General features: G+C 56.1%; 1 protein-coding gene across 1 annotated transcript in view; it reads left to right on the plus strand.

Annotated features, from left to right (window-relative positions):
- Positions 1-1,955, plus strand: part of TTLL10 (tubulin tyrosine ligase like 10) — a 30,161-nt gene extending 28,206 nt beyond the window's left edge. Inside the window, exon 12 of the mRNA XM_027855398.1 lies at positions 1,243-1,955. Within this exon, the coding sequence (XP_027711199.1) occupies positions 1,243-1,955 (713 nt within the window). The remainder of the gene's footprint in view (positions 1-1,242) is intronic.
- The last annotated feature ends 838 nt before the right edge of the window (positions 1,956-2,793 follow it).

Consider the following 2,793-nt stretch of genomic DNA (forward strand, 5'->3'; position numbering starts at 1 on the left):
GGAAGGCAATTAGGACAGTGAAGGGGCTCTAGACCATGCCATGTGAGAATAGGTCAAGGAACTGAGCATGTGTAGGCTAGAGAAGGGAAGGCTCTGCCAGGGATCTAATGGAAGCCTTCAAGGAATCAAGCTTGTTAGAACTAGGAAGAAAGAGGAGATGTTGCAAAGAGGCAGATTTAGGTTTGAAGCAAAAAAAAAAAAAAAAAAAAACCCTTTCTGACAATGAGAGCTGTCCGGAAATGGAAAGCAGGGCCTCAGGAGGTGGTGAGAGTAGAGGCCAGACCAGTTATTTCAGAGGCAATTGAGAGGGTGATTTTCAGTAGCAGCTGCTGAAGTCCCTTTCAATTCTAAGTCTCTGGGATTCGGGGATTGCCCACCCCCCTCCTAACCCCCAAGTCCCTCTGACCCTCTGCTCATCTTTGTTCCAAGCTCAGAGTTGCTCCAACCTTATAAGGCTCCACCCCAGCTTTGGAACCCCTATCTCCCACCTGGGCTCTCAGACCAGCCCCTCAGAACCCAGCAGAACTCAGTAAGGGCCTCAGGCTTCCACCTCTAGTAAATCCCCCAATCACAGTTTAGGGTGGACTGTGCTCGCAACAGGAAAATTGGACACACACTCACTTTAGGTTCACTCACTTCCTGTTTGGGGTTTCCTCTCTTTCCTATTACAGTTCCCAGGCTATGAGTATTTGGGAACCCTAGGCTCAAGTACAAAGGTTTGAAATTTTCTATCTCAGAGCCTAGATGTGCAGGCCAGTGGCCTTTCATCTCAGATGGGCAGGCCTGTGGCCTTCTGTCTCAAGGCCCAGATGTACAGGCCTGTGGCCCTCTATCCTAGATGTATAGGCCTGTGGTCCTCTGTCCCAGAAGTGAAGGCCTGTGGCCTTCTAGCCCAGACTCCAAATCTGCAGGCCTGTGGCCCTCTATCCCAAGGCCCAGATGTGCAGGCCTGTGGCCCTCTGTCTCAAGGCCCAGATGTGCAGGCCTGTGGCCTTCTGTCCCAAGGCCCAGATGTGCAGGCCTGTGGCCCTCTGTCTCAAGGCCCAGATGTGCAGGCCTGTGGCCTTCTGTTCAAGGCCCAGATGTATAGGCCTGTGGTCCTCTGTCTCAGAAGTGAAGGCCTGTGGCCTTCTAGCCCAGACTCCAAATCTGCAGGCCTGTGGCCCTCTGTCCCCGGGGCTCAGTATAGAAGCTGTCAGACCCCCGTCTGAGGGGTCCAAGCTGCCACATCTCCCGTTGCAGATCTTGCTCTGGAGACCTTCCACAAGAGCCTCCGAACAGAAAAGATGTTTCCTCTCCTGAGCCAGCGCAATTTTGTGCTTCTGTACAGCGGCGAGGATGACCTGTGGCTCCGGTCCATCCGCTTAAGAAGCCCAATGCGGCCTCTGAGGCTGAGCTGTGAGCCGTCCTACCAGGCCATGAACCTGCTGTCATCCACCACAGGCTCCAGCCCAGCCAAGGCTGCCGACAGGTCCTCGAAGAAGTTGGAGCCCCCCAGGGCCTCTCTGAAGTGCATGGGCCTGCTGGGGCCCCTGGGGCCCATCCACCCCAAGTCTGCCTTGCATCTCCTCAGCCCAAGCTCCATGGTGAAGGGCCAGCCCCAGCCCCCGAGCCAGGAGTACCTCCAGGCCCAGCCCCCCCACAGCACCTTGTCTGAGGAGCCTGAGGCGGTTCCCCACCCCCCAAGTCACATGCTTACCCTCCGCCAGCCACTAGCTTCAAACTCCTCTGACTTTTGGTTCCAGGGAGCTCTGGAGATGGAGCCACCCGTAATGGCTAGCAATGTCCTCTTTTTGCCTCTCTATCCATCCCGGATGCTGTCTCTGAGCTTCCCGTCAGAGCCCAATCCCCCCTTCAGTACCCCCAGCCCTCCTGAGGCCCAAGACACGACCCTTGATTCCTTCCTGGGCCCCCCTGAGTACGAGCGCAAGGATGTGGGCTTCCGGGGTTCATAGCCCCGCCTGGGAGTGTTGGCATGTACAGAGTCATTCCATAAAGGCCCAGATACCCGCCTCTGTGACCTACGTATCTCACCCTTTTCTAGGCTGACCAATTTATAAAAATTACTTTGCTATAAACCCACTAATAATTGACTCTCCTGCCCCACTCCCCACACATGGGCCACCCCGCCACCCCTTCCCTATACCAGTTCTCCCAAGCAGTGGTGGCTCTGGGTCAGACAGAGAAGGAGCAGGGCTTGGGGCAGTTTGGGGGGTTACGAGGTACAGGGGGACATAAAGGGATAAAAGTGGGGAGTGAGACTGGCATTCAGCCAAGGGGGGTTCAGAGATGGAGCCTTGGGATGGGCTCAGAAGGTGGGACAAGAATGAGGACAAAGATGTGTTGAATTGTGGGGCTGGGGGAGGAGCAGGGGTGTATTTGGGCTCCAGGCTGGGGGAGCCAGTGAATTTGAGCTATGGCATCAGAGGTGGCAGGGTAGGGTCGACGGTATTTGGAGCTTGGGTGAGGGGGCAGACATATATTGAGATGCAAAACTGGTTGAGGGGGAGAAGAGAGGAGGCATTTGCTCCAGAATTCATCATGGGGTGGGCAGAGAAGAGGTTTGGGGTGGGGAGACAGGGTGTGTGCCCATGCCTTCGGCTGATGGGGTCAGGAGCGCAGGAAGGCGGTCAGATGCTTTGGGAGGTACTAGGATAGGAGCATGGGTGGGTGGAAGTGTAGGCCGAGGGGGGCCAGAGGTGTGCAGGCCTGGGGCTGGAACCATGGCTAGGATGTGGTAGTCCTCACTCAGATGGAGGATTAGGGGCATGCCAAGGCCAGGGCGCTGCTGGG

This window comes from Vombatus ursinus, unplaced genomic scaffold, assembly GCF_900497805.2.
Source record: "Vombatus ursinus unplaced genomic scaffold, bare-nosed wombat genome assembly UNPS02010822.1, whole genome shotgun sequence".
Lineage (NCBI taxonomy): Eukaryota > Metazoa > Chordata > Mammalia > Diprotodontia > Vombatidae > Vombatus > Vombatus ursinus.